The sequence below is a fragment of the Myxocyprinus asiaticus genome, chromosome 40 (assembly GCF_019703515.2).
Source record: "Myxocyprinus asiaticus isolate MX2 ecotype Aquarium Trade chromosome 40, UBuf_Myxa_2, whole genome shotgun sequence".
In the NCBI taxonomy this organism is placed as follows: domain Eukaryota; kingdom Metazoa; phylum Chordata; class Actinopteri; order Cypriniformes; family Catostomidae; genus Myxocyprinus; species Myxocyprinus asiaticus.
Window position 1 is genome coordinate 15756018 of NC_059383.1, and position 14005 is coordinate 15770022.

The window sequence follows — 14005 nt, forward strand, 5'->3', positions numbered from 1 at the left end:
GGCCTTCACGCAGAGATGATACAAAACCTTGCTTCCACAACTGTACCAACTAAGCTGGGATGGTGACCCCTTGGTGCAGAGTGCGACTGTGGTGGGTCCCATTGGGGCTTTCTTGCCAAAGGGCCAACGATCTACATTCCCAAGCAGAGTGCTCACAATGACTCTGCACAAATTGCAAGAGTCAGTTGATAAAAGTGGAGCTCATTGTGGGAATTTATACTTCGCCTAATGGCTAAACATTCTTGCCAACAGATGATTACTTCTGGGTGTTGGCCGCACATCTGTACATGGTATCTATCAGCCAACTGAGCATCTCACCCACTGGAAAACAAATTTAGATCCTATTTAGGGAAGAAATTATTTTGGAAAAAAAAGAGAAAGGCTAGGCTGGTATATGCTTGATTTAATTTTTTTACTGATACAAGCACTTGTGCCCTTCATATTTTGGGAATTAGGGAAAAAATACAAATAAAAAGCCTTCTGTTTCTGTCGTAAGGACACAGACACGCACGCACACACACCGCTTCAAAGGATTTAGGCATCAAACAGGGTCTACGCCGCTGCGTTTGCTGGGCAGGCGCAATCCCATGTAACAAATTCACAATCATTTTCAGTCTTTTCATTTAATCTTGTAGCCCTCTGAATGGAGCTTGAAAAGCTAAATTGACATGGAGGTCAAATGATTTGGGGTTTAAAAGTCTGGTCCACAAAACTTGTTATTCACCCAGCAAACTCAAAACAGAAAACCAAAACTATACAGTACAGTATATTGACAATATGGACTAGTTGACTAAGGGGCCGTTCACACTAAACAATTGTTTTCGTATGTAAACACGCACTAGACAAATGCCTTTAAAGTCACTTTTCCACCATCTGGCCGAATGGTTCTGAGCACGGTACGGAACGTTTACAGTAGCTTTTCCACTGGAGCATGGTTCGGCACGGCCCGATTATAAACCATTTTCAGCCCGGAATTCTCGGCACGGTTAGCTAACCGTACTCAACCATTCTCAACCGTATTGGTAGAATGGCTTTATTATGTGGCGACTCATTTGGTGTATCTTCATGATATTATTATAATGGTTTAACTAGTATTGTAGACTACATTTATTTTTCTACATGCATTTTTCATCAGGTAAGTAGATTATTAGCTCATTTAAACTCAAAATACATCAATATATCCTCATATACTATTTTCATATAATACTTGTATAATATTTTGTCAATAAATGCCCTTTTTAGCTTGTCTGGGAACTTTTACCTTTCTGCATGTTAATTTACGGTGGTAAACATAAGTCCTCAGCAAATTATGGTGAACCTCGCGCCTTTTTCTCTTTACTTTCCTTTTGTGACATAGCCTGTGTCTGTGCTGTTCATTAGCAGAGTAAAACCAGTGAAAAAAGCAGTCATCCTCCATAGCGCACTGTTCCAATGTTTACCTCTCACGCCGTTGACAAAAGACTGATCGGTTACGTACCACAGTGGTAAAAAGAAACACTTACCATGCCAGCTGGCCCGGATCGGAACGAAACGTTACAGTTTTGCGATGAGAACTGTTCGGCCCGATGATAGAAAAATGGCTTCTGACATCTCATGCAGGAGTGCTGCCTTTTTTTTTTTAGATGCCATGTCAAGTTGAAAATAAAATTCAACTGTTAAAAACTAGTCGAAACACCTGCTATTCATGGCACTGCATCTAGCTTTTAAAATAGGGATGCATTCGGTGTGGAGTTGGTATTAAGGAAACCCTGTATAATTAGGCTGATTTTAGGTTCACCTAACTTAATCGAACATGTTTCTTAGGGAGTGTTAACATTAAGATTCTTGCATTCTCGTTCTTGAATTCAAAAACGGCTAGACAGAGTACAAGGGCTCGGGTGGTGTTTTAAAAAAATTGCACTACTATATGAGTTAACATGCAACACACATGGCAGGATTCTCAAAAAACAGAGCAAGAAATGACCAAGAATATCATTCTGAATGTGTATGTCTATATAAGTAGTGTTTTAAAACGGATGAATTCAAAGAAGCAAGGTTTCTGAGAACAACTTTATTGTACTGTCTAAAAGCTAAAGCATTGTCACTAAAACTATTTAAAAAAAATATGATAAAAAATTAGATTAATAGACTAAATTAGTTTGTTGTTGGATGACTAGTTAGCTATCGTGACGCATCCCTATTCAGTGGTCAGTTTTTACGACACAGGAAAGGCAACCATTAGGAGATATATCAATTGCAAGTGTACAGCCAACATGCAATGAGGATAATGAAGCCTACAGTAACCAAGCCGGGTGCAGGCGGTCAGCAGGGCTCGGACAGATGGGTCCTCCACTTGAGAGTGGGACGGCTTGCTCAGTAATGGATGTAGAATGAGATATGGGGATAGAGTCTGGCACAGTTAATAGTCATTTAATCAGCTGCAGCTGACCGGCATATGGACACCATTTCTGATGCCATACTGGCTTAGAACGATCCATCCCCATCAGCCTTTACCTACAAACACTTCCACTGTACAGGCTAAGGCAGCGGCTCTTAACTGGGGGGTCGTGACCAAACAATGGGCCACTAGTATGTTCCGATAGGGTCCCAGACAGCATTTAAACAACCAATGTTAAATGCAAATAATACATTGAATGCACAAAAACAACTGTGCATGGCTATCATAGCAAGATAAATAGGATTATCAACTTTTAAAATGCTTCCCATGTCTTTTGCTGTTGACATAAAAGGTTGTGGGTGAGATCAAACTCTACAGTATTTTGGCAAAAAAAAAAAAAAAATGTATACTGATACTATATAAAAGCTAGACAAATTATGCAGATGGCAATTTGGACTTCACATCATACTCGAAAACCATTAACAAAACTATGCAAGTTAAAAGAAAATATGACTACAACAAATTCGAAGATTTGGCTCGTGCCAACCACAATTTGCTTTGTGCTGTAAATAATTACCAAGACAATGAAACTATAGAAATGAAAGAGTTTATGGTAATATGCAGTTCATGGTAATATTAATAAATGTTGATGTTTCATTTTCAAGACATTTTTTGTTTACTTTCGTACAATAAACAATTTTAGTACTGTTTTGGGTCACCACTTGTCCAATGTGAAATCTGGATCCCGGAGCAATACCAGTTGAGAACAGACGAGCTAATGGTTCCTTTTCATGTACAAATATAGCACTGAAGAAATAGGGTAATATATTTGATTCAAAACAGTCAGCATCCCCATTCTGAAGGCCACTAATGCAAATCAAACAGGACACCAAACCTGTGCACATTCATATGAATTGGCTTGTGCAACTTTAATGCACACTGACAGGTTAATTACGTCACAATTAACTAAATGTCTAACAGTCGCTCTACCAGAACAGGTGTGATTGAGTTAATAGAGGGGTACAACATGACCTGTGTTTACTGGTGGCACAGACATCATTTGTGAGAGTGACAAGCTGGAGGAGGGGTTGAAAGGTGGAAAGCCTTTGGGGACATTATTTGGGGACAGTTTCAGATGTGGGAGACAGAGTGTGGGGGTGAGGCAACCGAAGAAAAAAGCCCTTTTCTCTTTCTCGCTGTGCCAAAACACAGCCATGATGCTCTATTCCTATCTCTCGCTCTGTCAAAACTATTTCTGGCTTGAGAGAGAAAGTGTTTACTCTGTGGCCTGGTTCACTGGAGTCACGCCGTGTTCCCACCAAGCAAATCTGCTGTTCTCTCTCCAAAATGGTTTGCATATTTTCCCTGTAACATGAGACTTAAAAAGGACGAAAGGAAATCGACAGAGAAGGGGGGAGCCATTGCCAATATATCTGGATCTACATGCAGTCAGCTGCTTCCCCAGTTTAAAGAAGGCTGTCTACAAACAACACCGCCAATCTCTTTTATAACAGTCTGTGTGAACGTGAAACTAATAATGGCTTCGATGTGGTGGAATGCTGGAGCTGGGGAAGAGGCGAATCATGGAGTCCTGGAAGCCTAACTGATTCATCGATAGAGATCCGATTGAGGGAACCCAGGGAGCTTCATGGTCAGTTTTCTCTGCCTCAGTGCCATAATAGTTTTGTTAAAACACAATTCCAGCTTTCAAAGCTTACAATTTGCTCAGCTTCCTTAAACTCTCGAACTTTCCTCTCGTATCATATCTTCTGTCCAGACTGTCACAGTGAATAACGGCACCACTGTGTGCAGTAAAACGCATCTCTCGGCTAGACATCATATCAGTGCTTGCGATTTTAATAAGACATGGCTTTTCACACTCCATAAAAGTCAATACCCCTTATTTAACATGCACAAAAACACACAAATTCCCCTTTAGCAGGATTCATGGGGGAATTTTTCATCACAGTCCCTTGAGATAAGTGATCTTGGAATTGAAGTCTTCAAATTGGGCTGCCCTTAAAAATAGGTCAGAGCTGAGACTCCAAGCAGTACTGGGGCTGTGCGTCAACAACAGCACATGATGTTGTTTTTCTCTTGGAGTCCTGGCACCAAACACTACCAACCATTTCTGCGCCTTAACCATCCTCCCCAACTGTCTAAAAGCCCCTGACGTCAAAGGCAGCAAACACCTCGTCAAGGAATGCCATCAACAAAGATCAGAGTCATTTGAAAGACCACATTGTAAATTTCAGGTACATTATGAGCCATTTTGAGCCTTTTTTTTTCGTTAACTGAAAAGCTTCCTATTTTGTCAATATTCATTTTTGCGATTCTTGTTGCATTGATGATTAAATGGTAAATAAACAGGCGATGTAAACAGTTGGGGGAAACAAATCTGATTCATCAATCTGAAATACTACAGGCTGCAGACAAGGACCCCTTTTTAATGCAGCTGATTTCTCTGACATCAACAGAACTGAGGAGCCTACAAAGGCATCCATTGAAGTGGCGGTGTTACTCTGGAATGAGGCAGGAACTATGCCGACCATAAAAAAAAAAAAATCAACCAAGATAAAGAGACCTTGTTCAAATGAAAATCAAAATTTTGCCATCTCTTATTAACCTTCAGGTTGTTCCAAAATTGTATGAAATTTTTTCTCCCACAGAACACAAAAGGAGATGTTAGGCAGAATATTAGCTTCAGTCAACATGCACTTTCATTGCATCTTTTTTTCCCCTATAATGAAAGTGAATGGTGACTGAGACTGAACATTCTGCCAAACATCTCCTTTTGTGTTCTATAGAAGAAAAAAGTCATATGGGTTTGGAATGACGTGAAAGTGAGCAGAATTTTAATTTGTGGGTCAACTAACCCTTAAACAAATAAGTCTTATTTGAAGAAAACCTCTGCTGTGTTTTGGAGAGAAGCAGGAATTAATATGACATCCACATAAAATGCATAAATGAAATCCTATCATCAAGTCAGGCCTCATTCCATCATGTCTCATTTTGTTGTTGTTTTTTAATTGTCATGTTATTCAATCAATACATCATCTGACTTTTCCATGAATGGCTGTTGTTTTGTCATGGAGGCTTTTCCAATAACTCATTTATGCATGCAGGTTCACTTCAGCTACAGTTCAGCAGACAGCGTTACAGGAAATGACCGCTGTTCCATGAACTTCAGTAGCCTTTTGCCAGACAAGCTGCCAACTTGAAAACTGAGACCTGGATGTTTACAAAGACACAAAAACTTTGGCTATCGTAAACACCACTACCACGCCAACAGTCATTAACTATTTATACAGAGGGTGCAACTGCGAGTTACACATCGACCAGGGCTGGAGTTTTCATGTAGTTTTCAAACTAAAATGAAAACTACATGAAAACATTGTTATTAAATGAAATAAAAAATAATTAGGAAAAATTAAACAGCAACATATTTTCATAACATAAAAACTTAAAGTAAAATAAAAATATTTTGTTTTATATTATTTCATTTAATATTTTTAGCTTTAAATTTTAATGCACAGTAGGCTATATTATAAAATCTGAAACCTTTACAACCCGTCTTCATTAAACATTAAAATGCCACAAGACAGCGAGACCGCTAGACAGTCCTGAGAATTTCTATGATATTATTTAAATGACACCAGATAACGCATTAACTTTAGCATTCCTAAAATACTAAAACTAAATATATTCAAAAACGAAAATAAAACTAGAAAAAAAATTATGAAAAAGCAAACTAACCTAACAGTCATAGCGTGAAAACAAAAGGAAAATAAATTGAAATTGAAAAGGACAAATTGAAAATTAAAACAGAAATAAAAGCTAAACTAAAAACTATAAATACCCGCCCTCTGTACACTACAAATGTTGACGTCTATCATGGCTAGTGTTCAGGTCCAAAAAGTTTCATGAAAGTTCAGACCTTAAAAAACAAACAAAAAACAAACAAACTGATAACCCACATCAAGTCTATCTAGGCTGTAAAAAATGAAGCATATGGGCGAGCATATTGAGGGACTGAAAAAAAAAAAAAAAACGCCCAGCGTATCAAACTAGCCATGCGTTATAGCACATTTAAAATATAAGCCTGGTAGCCACAGGGGAGGCTGGCCTCACTACTGTTCAGGTCCCTGGCAGGAAGACAAGTCTCACTGCCAATTCTTTTTACTCCAGACTACAATTCTATATTTAGCCAGGCTTTTCCACTGGTATGCTTTTCTCTGATCGTTAGCCCTGTTTAACCCCACTTTACAATGGGTTCATACTGGTCAAGGCTCTCTGGAGACCCAGTCAGCAGGGCCATGATGAGCTCTTTATGTATGTCTATCAAATAACACAAAGTGCAGCCAAACAGCTCTGGGACGAGGCACTTAGAACCTCTACACCTAGTGAGCTACCTTGCTTTCTACGGCCTACATCGGCAGATACCTACTGTGGTTTGAAAAACATTTCAAGGCTTGATTTAACAAATACTGTACTATTGACTGTACATTTCAAGTATGTCAATCTCAAGCACCTAGTGCTTCTAATTTACACCTACAATAGGAGTACAGTCACAAATGTAATGCACCATGAAGAACAGCGCTTTCTATGCTCAAAGTGATCTAAGTGAGATAGACTATTATGCTGTGGAGTGCTAGACAAGTTTGCGTGTGTGTGTGCGTTTGTGCTAGAACATTCTCCTAAGGGCAGATAGTGAGGCCTGTCTGGAAAGTGAGGAGTCATAGCATGGCACATGCATCAGCACAGCTTAAACTCTCCCTTCTCCTTTTCAGTCCAGTCGAGGTCATCATACCAGAGTAAGATGCACACGAGCGCATACCCCACTCGGGTTTCCACCAAGAACGTAAGCCGAGGTGGAAACCAGAGAGGTCTTCCTTCCATGCCACAAAATTGTTTTGAGGGCACCTAATAAACAAACAAGCCTAACCAAGTTTGACCACGGCTGCCCTGCTACCCGCAACCAATCATTTCCCTCTGCGAGATGACAAGCAGGCATGTATGTGCGTAATTGTTAGGGGTGACACTTTCCCCATATGGCCAGTTTGGCTCACCTTTCTCGCCTTCTTCCAGGAAAAGTTCAACTGTCAGCTTGTCTGCCAGAGAAGGTTCTGGAGTCAGCTCTTCAAACACATGATCATGAATCAAGCGTTATCTGTTTATAACAGAGAGTGGCTTCCATTTGATTGTTTACCGTGTGTTCCAAGTAAATATCTTCAAAGGGTTCCCATGAAAAGATATTAGGCAATAATTTATCTAATTTTATGTACAGTGGCCCCAAAAAATATTTGGACACTTACTCCACACATAAAAAGTCTTATATCTTATATATAATATCTCTATATCTTTGCATTAGATAACAAAATATCAAAGCAAGTGTCATTTATTTTAGAAAGATAGATCAGCACACTTCCTCTAGGACAGCTGTGGGAATTTGAAAGGAAATTACTTCATACATCCACTAAAATCATGTTGAGACCAGTTTGTTAAAAGTAGAGCTGTTGAAATTAATGTGTAAATGTTTAAGAGATTTCATGCACATTGCAATGAATACACAACATATGGGGACTAATTCTTTCCTATAGACAACCTCCCACTTAGACTTTGATAAACATTTAATATTACTTCAATGGTTCTATTTTAGAGCATTTATTTCTTTATACAGTGAAATACTTATTGATAAAATGTTAATCAAATATTATGACATATTGTTTTGTTTTCTTTCCTTAGAAGGAACTAAATGCATTTTAACAGGAAAAGAAATATATTAAGAGTCAAATATAAATTGTATTCCAAAATTCAACTACCTGCTACAATCTCTCCCTGTAGATGTCCCCCTCTCTTATTTCGAGCAATATGATAACATAGCGAAGAACTTTATTTGGAATGGTAAACATCCCAGATTGCATTTCAACAAATTACATAGGCCTAAGGTGGGCTAGGCCTACCCAAGATTTTGTTTTATTATTATGCATTCAGTCTCAGACATTTGGCTCACTGGTCGCTTCCACCTGAAAGAGCCCCTCCTTGGTTTTGTATTGAACAGGAAGGTCTTGCCCCTATTTCACCATTGCAAAGCCTTTCTATCAAACTAATCGGAGGAGTTAAGTTACACCCCTTTATCTCGCATTTGCACTTGGTATGGACAAAAGAGTCCAGAGTGTTTAATTCGGACATTTATTTAAATGTTGCCTCGAGCATATGGCTGAACCCAAAATTATGTATTAATAAGTCCCCCTTCTGCTGGTCAGAGTGGATTGTGAGGGGGAGTTTCTACGCTCGTGACCTATATGAGAGTGGAGTGTTGAGATACTTTGATAATTTGGTTCAACATTTTGGGATTCCCAGATCTCAGTTTTTTAGGTATTTACAGTTGTGCCACCTACTCTGTACTATTTTTGGGAGTAGCATACAACCCCCTAAAGTGGTAGACACTTTGGGAGTGGTGATTACTGCTTTTGGAAAAGGTCATGAGGCATCAGTGTATTACTCCCTGCTAGTTCAGAGTCTAGGGGATGGAGCTTTAACTTCTATCAAGAGATTATGGGAGAAATATTTTAATTTAGTATCGGAGGAGGGGAGTGTGGGCTAGGATTCTAGAAAACAAAGTCTGTATCTAGAGATGCAAGGGTGCGCCTTATGCAATTCAAGATTTTACATAGATTCTACTGGACCCCCTCTAGATTGTATAGGCTTGGTCTTAAAGACACACCCACCTGCTGGCGTTGCCAATCGGAGGATGGAGACATGGCCCATGTGCTGAGATCCAGGAATTTTGGTTGAAGGTTCAGAGTTTTGTGTGTGACATGTTGGGCACTCAGATTTCATTTTGTCCCAGACTCCATGTTTTGGTGATGGTGTGCTATGTGCTATGATAGGCAGGCAGATTGTTTTAAGGTGATGGAAGTCGGTTGGAGCGCCCTCAATTCAGGAGTGGTGCGAGGAGATGGGGAGAGTGGCAGCCTTCGAGGAGGTGTCGTGTAGAAGGCTGGGGATCTGGGATTCATTTAATGGGAAATGGGATAGTTATTTGATGTTTTTGGGGGACTCTCGGAGAGGGACTGTGGAGAGAGAGGTGTAGTTTTAGAGCTGTATTATTTGTATAATGTTTTTTTTTTTTTTTTTTTTTGACCACAGGATTGTTCGTTTGGTGGGGTTCTTGATTGGGGAGGGGTAGTAGTGGGAGTTAAATGTTGATTCATTGTATATATGTTTTGTTTTTCTTTGTCTTTTTTGAATCAATAAAAATGTTAATCATAAAAAAAGTCAAATATAAGCACTTTTGAAATATGCAATTAATCACAAATAAATAGTTTAATCGACTGACAGCACTAGTAAAAAAACAAAAAACAATAATTGCTCTAAGAAAAGTTATTGCAATTTGTCTGCAGATGCCACTCGGTTTGATATTTTGTATCTAATGCAATGACATTCAGACATTAAGTGTAAATTAAGTGTCCAAAATTGTCCTGTCAAAGGACGTGGGTCCTTAAAGACAGACCCCTAGCCGGGTTTTATGCATGCAGTAGCAGACCGCACATGAACGAGGGTTGTTTGAGCACGTTTGATGTGTGAAGTGTAGGTGAGTGTTTTTGTGCCAGGCGCACCTGTGTGGATCTGTCGGTGGGCCTCTAGAGCATCTTCCTTCTGGAACTGAGCTCCACACTGGTCACAGACGATGGCTTTCTCACCAGCTGCAAGAAAAAAAAAAAGCAACAACAGTTATTTAATCAACATCATTCTGGTTGTGCACATGCTGTGTTGTGTTACGTGTTGGAAATGGCTGATTCATGAGTGAAGGTTGCATATAATTTCAATAGCAATCTGGTGCCTGTGAGTGGTGAAGTCTGTTGGATTCTGAGGGAGTCACTATTGTAAGGTTTGCAAGAAGAAACTGTAAGTGTCCATGTGTCTGCATATGTTTATTTGGAGGATACACATGCCAGATGTTGACATATATATATATATATATATATCCTATACTGTATATTACCATAAAGTAATATAGTATGATTTGTTGCACTGCATTTAATTTTAACTGATTTAAATTTTAAATCACTGTATTACAGTATATTTATTGTAATTGCCATAAAAAAAATACTGTTGTCCAATAATAAGATTTAAGGCAATTGAAAACAAAGGGAATAACACTAAAACTACAGCACACAAAAATAAAACTATCTCGACATATTACAGTAGTGTAACAGAATTTGGTAAAATGTGCATAACTGTCATGAAAATACTATAAAAAATACTAAGCAAAAACACTTAAATGGTCCTAAAAATAGGCTTCATCCTCTTTTTGACAAATGTAATTTTATATTGATTTTCATTTGATTTTGTGGTGTAACATGACCTGGAAGTATTTTTGTGAGATTCACCCATTTACTGTATTTATCGGTTCAACCAAAAGGTGTGACTGTGCTTTTGAAATTTGTGAAGGACTGTCAGAACTCTTGGCTTTGTGTCTCCTAAAGTCATATTGCCATGACAAGCAAAACAGGAAGTTATAGCTCAGATAAAAAAAAAAAAATAAAGCTGTGATGGAGAACAACCAAAGATCATTTCGCAACCACTGTAAAGTTACAAAACATCCTGTACCCTCAGGCAGGAAGAAATACTGCTTTTCTTACTTTACTGGCCACTGATGCCACTCAGCAATAAACTTTTGAATGTGCCACAAACAAGTTCCTCAGAATTGCTCATAAAATCAAACAATCCTGATACCTGTGGTCAAACCATGTTACTAAATGCTGCAAATAAAGAAGAACTACAATCCTCTGATTTCTATCTTTTACACATCTAGCTGGCTACTGCAGCTGCGTAATATCCAATTGATTAAAATGTCAACTGTTAAATATCTTGCCTCCTGTAACAGGTGAAAAGTTAAAGGCAAAGTAATTTTTCAGTCTCCTACAGTTATTTAATTTGCAGAAACAACTATAGGTAAGCCATAGTTTGACTCTCCCAAAGAGTTCAAACAAAGTGAGCACCATTGCTCTGTTTATTTGATGGCCTGAATGGTCTGACATATCCAGTTCTAGATCAACCAATAACATGTGTTTGTTTACCAAACAATGGAAGACAACGGTGGGCAGTAGGAGCCTTTGGAAAACCTGTTTGGAAATAACTTTTAAAATTCCATTTGGTGCCGCTAGTAGCGCACCAATTACACACTGCACCACCAAATAAACCATAAGGCTCCAACATCAACCATCACATTGTGTCTGGTCTGCAGAGGTGTTGAGGGTGTGAGCAGGTCTCACATCTGGCCATAGAGCAGAAAAGTCCAAAAAAAAGCAGCCCAAGATGGAAAGTCAGCAGGACATTGATCACCACCTTAAGTGGCAGAAAGGGAGAAGCCAGACCTTAAAAACCCACCTCACAAAATAAACAGAAGCTTATTGAAGCAGGTCATTATCTCACAGGGGGTGACAACAACCAACCACCCAGCAGGAACGTGCTTCAAGGCCCAGCAAAAGTCATGGAATTAAAGTGATAAACTCTTGCTTCTGTCTCTTTGATCAATAGGGACTTTCTTGTTAACCATGTCAAAAAAAGTGGGAAGGAAAATCGCCTCCCTCACATTTGCCCAGGGCCACAAATTAACCAGAGCTCAGGGACCAAAATGTCACAGAAAGTCACAAAAGTGCCACCGAAATAAAAAAAATTGATGAATGTGATGAAAATGTAAGTGAATTATAACAATTATTCAAACGGAGAATTTTTTATAGAAGTAAATAAACTGAAGTATTTGACATTAAATGATGGCACAAAGTACGGTTTTACATGGTTAGAAAAAGATGTGTAATGTAATTTAATGTAATAATTATGCCCAGATAAAAGGTAAATGCCCCTGCAAAAAAAAAAAAAAAAAGAATTTGGAAACTGGATTCAGCAGTGATTTATTAACCACTATACAAAACCCCTCCCAACCAACCACCAAAGATAGATAGAGAGAGAGAGAGCAAATTCTTGAAATAACTGTCGAGCGAAAAAGAAAACTTAAAATAATTGCTCTCTAGCAACTCCCACTTCCCCCTCCTCAGCTTCTCTTGTAGTTGCCACAGTGATTGTGAACCTGACATAATGGGCCCTTACACAAAAAGTGGAGGAGAGGTGCCACGTGCCACGGGCCCGTTCCTTTTTCACTTCTCCTCCTCTGAGTGTATTGCACAACTGAAACCCTGATTTACTGGTTCTAAAGAGGACGGCCTGCTGATCACTCGTGTTTGGGAAAACAGCGTTGTTTTGTGTGCGTATGCACATAAATAAAACGCTGAGAGTGTAACCGGAGCCTTTACGAGAGAAGTAGTAAGAACAGAGAGATGCAGCAAACACCGAGCATCAGATTACCCAGCAGCCATTGTTGATGAGCCCCTGAAGAGAGTGATACTGGAGCACAGCTGTAAAAGAAAGACCTGTGAACAAGCAAATTGTCTAATGCTATAAAGGTGGATTCTCATCACACACTCTGATCAGAGGCCCCCCTCCTCGTCGCTCCGATGAGGGAACATGAGTAGACAAATACAGCACAAACAAAAACATACCCTTGCTGTTCGGTGAGCCTAAACAAATGCGTTATATAAGGCAGCACAGCAGTACCGAAAAAAGCGAAAAAATCCATATAAAAAGAGAGAGAGAAAAAAACAGTGCTGTCAGAACAATGAGTGCAGACAGTGTGCTCTCCCTCTTTCCTTAAGCGGTAACGAGCTGTGCCGTACAGTTTTATTTACACTATCCTCTTATCAGTCACAGAACAGTATGGAGACTGCCAATTGGAAAGGACAGCCAGGAACTGTGTGTTCCCTCTCTCGACTAGATGTGTACCGCAGGCAGAGTAATTTTTTTATCAACCAAGACAAAAATCCAAAGGGTCTGCCAGATTTTCCTTGTAAAAAAGCACAAACACACAAACAAGCTGACGTGGACGCGCGTGTGCATGAATATGTTTGTGTACACACAATCACGTTGCCACGTAGATGGAAACATGCACAGTGCAGCCCAAAACTATAAGATCATTAGTGAAAACAGTTTCACTTTTTTTCTAATTGTATATATTTTTAATACAAATTATAATTTGCTTATATTTGATTTGTGTCCTAGAAATCTTTAACTTTTCTTCTTCATTTTACAATATACTTTTGTTATAGCCCAAATCTTTTAAAATCCTGAAACGTCCAGGTTTAAATTAAAATACTTGTGGACTCCACAGCATGTTCTTGTAACTGTATTCATGCTGATTTGAGCATGACTTAAGAACGTCCCAAAGAGCATCTTGTGTGCTTCAATGGAAGCAAGGAACTTAACATGGTCAGCTTCACAAAATGTATTACATTTCATGTGACAGAAACAATGAAGAATATTAGATACATCTTCATTTTAGGATGTAACCTAAATCCCCTTTAGGATGTTTTCCAAAACCTAAAACTTTTAATTTACAAATCCTATAAATGTTAATTTTCAGGTTAAAAGGTACACTCATCCATTTTTTCCTTAGTTTTCCTTCTTATATATTTTTATATTTATAAAATCATGACTACTCAGTCATATTTTAAACATGTCAGTTTTAGTTATTTTAAATATGTCAGTGTTAGTCCAAGATGACATATT

General features: G+C 38.8%; 1 protein-coding gene across 1 annotated transcript in view; it reads right to left on the minus strand.

Annotated features, from left to right (window-relative positions):
* Positions 1–14005, minus strand: part of LOC127431368 (zinc finger and BTB domain-containing protein 16-A-like) — a 140382-nt gene that overhangs the window by 42587 nt on the left and 83790 nt on the right. Inside the window, exon 4 of the mRNA XM_051681794.1 lies at positions 10000–10086. Coding sequence (XP_051537754.1) covers positions 10000–10086 — 87 coding nt within the window. The remainder of the gene's footprint in view (positions 1–9999; positions 10087–14005) is intronic.